This window comes from Octopus bimaculoides, chromosome 8 (assembly GCF_001194135.2).
Source record: "Octopus bimaculoides isolate UCB-OBI-ISO-001 chromosome 8, ASM119413v2, whole genome shotgun sequence".
Classification (NCBI taxonomy): Eukaryota; Metazoa; Mollusca; class Cephalopoda; order Octopoda; family Octopodidae; genus Octopus; species Octopus bimaculoides.
In genome coordinates, this window is record NC_068988.1 from 96,013,052 (window position 1) to 96,015,414 (window position 2,363).

The window sequence follows — 2,363 nt, forward strand, 5'->3', positions numbered from 1 at the left end:
TATATATATATATATATATATATATATATATATATATATATATGTATATATATATAGTGAGAGAGAGAGAGATACACACACAATTGGAAAAACAAAACGTATTAGAAAAAAATTCTTCAGAAAAGCAAATTTGGCAAACGAATAAATTTGAATAAAAGGGGGGGGGGACAAAAAAGACAAGGACGCTCTCAACACACCAATTTCTTTGAAATGGTATGTTTGTATGAGTGAAAGATTGCTGTAGCTGAAATTATAGCTCACAGGCAGCAATGCGTTTCTTCTTTCCTTAGATATCTGAATCTTCCTCAAGAGAACAAACAGCTTCGGTATGGCATCTCATATTTCCAGAATGTGGTGCCATCACTTATTCTTGCTGACTGCTAACTTCACCTTGTCATAACTTCAAATGCCTACTCAATTGTTGAAATTCTACACACATCACAATATTCTTCTGTCTATATATTTCATTCTCTCCAATCACACCTCTCTCTAAACAACATGTATAAACTTTTCGCAACAGAAACCTCAAGTGAGATATCAGGTTTTTAATTTCTAATTGTTTACATTTGTGTCCAAATGAAACATAGCAGATGATTGGCTGAAATGCCAGAGGGTGTTGTTTAGTTTGGTGATTAGATTGATATGGTTTTGTGCAAAAAAGCAAATCTATTATTTGGTATAAGTTATTTGGACTGAGAAGCGATGGTGATCTGGTAAACATTACTTCTTAAGAACTACAAGATACTTAGAAACGGAAAATGTGAACAGACAAATAAGGAGATCAAAAGAAAGTAATCTACTATCAGAAGGGCTGTATATGTTCTTCAGTATGAGAAGACAGGGACGTACTTAGTGAAGGGGCATTAAGGATCAAACTCACACACACACACGCACGCACGCACGCACACACGCGCACACACACACACACACACACACACACACACACACACACACACACACACACACACACACACACACACACACACACACAAAACTGGGTTCTGTACAGTTTGTGTCTTCCAAGTTCTACTAACAAGATTTTAAACAATCAAGAGCTATAGTTGAAGACACATGCCCAAGTTTTCTCAGTCCTGACCACCAGGTGGCTGCAAAATAAACCTCTGACCCACAGAACCTTGCTTGTGTCTAGAGTTGATTTATTTATTGTTTTTTATATATTTATTTACTTTTAACCAAACTTAAAATGACAACCATTTTTCCTGCAAATTGTTATATCTGCAAATACATTCCAATCAACTGTAACGTGAACCGTTTGACCATGACTCTTCAAGATTCAGTTTTAGAAAAGGAGAGAGAGAGAGAGAGAGAAAGTGGGGGTGGATGAAAGGAACGGAAAAGGGCGTTGGCGTTAATGATTGCTGCAAGTCAAAAGTATGACAGCGCTACTTGTGCTTCCACCTCCTTTTACTGCTAATAGGTACTTCAGTTCTTACACAGTATTCTTTATCCTCTGCTGATAAGACTTGAATAAACAGTGCTCACTGTAGTTCCTTTTCTTCTTCTTCTTCTTCTTCTACTACTGCTACTACTACTGCTACTACTACTACTACTACTGCTACTACTACTACTTTGAGGGATGTTTATACGCACTTTCGTATTGCATTCGTCGGTCAGTTGGAGTTAGAACTTTGCACCTAACGAACGCATTCGTTTGAATCCCTGGAGGGACAGTTCTAACTTTAGTTTTCCCCTGGAATAATTTCCTGACATACATGTATAATTGACTGTTTATTTGTGTGTATATATTCAAGTGTTTTTTGTGAATATATACACACGTCTGTGATATTCTTGTTCCCTTAACACTAAAGCAAATAAGCAAAACAGACATCAGACAAATTATTTCTACCCTAGATTCCAACACTAAACACATAGTTTTCAGCATCTCTTTACAGCTATGAAGTTATTAGTTGGTATGATTACTTTTTCTTATTTGTTTCCTCTTTTTTTTCTTCTTTTTGTTGCTAATTTATCAGTTTGTCGCTGTTTTTCTTTCCATTACTTCAAACTGAAGAATTTTCTGATGTTTCTTGTGTATCGATGTTACAATGAATGTGTTGCTATGTCAACTGCAATGTTTATTTTACAAGCTATTGTATCAAACACTTTTTTCTCCTGATATTGTTATTTGGGATAAATCTATTCTACTATTTTATTTATTTATTTTCTATTACTACCTTAATGCATGTAGATTATTAAATGTTCATAACAATTTTTTAAATAATAAAAATTATTTTATTCATATACTTTATGACTGAATTATCAAGCAAGTTTACTTTATCTCTCTCTCTCTCTCTCTTTCTCTCTCTCTCTTTCTCTCTCTCTCTCTCTCTCTCTCTCTCTCT

General features: G+C 34.8%; 1 protein-coding gene across 5 annotated transcripts in view; it reads left to right on the forward strand.

Annotated features, from left to right (window-relative positions):
- LOC106868269 (dystrophin) overlaps positions 1-2,363 on the forward strand; it is a 111,884-nt gene that overhangs the window by 24,412 nt on the left and 85,109 nt on the right. The window contains exon 1 of one of the 5 annotated variants that reach the window (XM_052970289.1): positions 1,616-1,931. The exons of the other annotated variants lie outside the window; for them this stretch is intronic. Coding sequence (XP_052826249.1) covers positions 1,916-1,931 — 16 coding nt within the window. The 5' untranslated portion in view covers positions 1,616-1,915. Of the gene's footprint in view, positions 1-1,615; positions 1,932-2,363 lie in introns of those variants that run through there. 5 annotated transcript variants of the gene reach the window in all.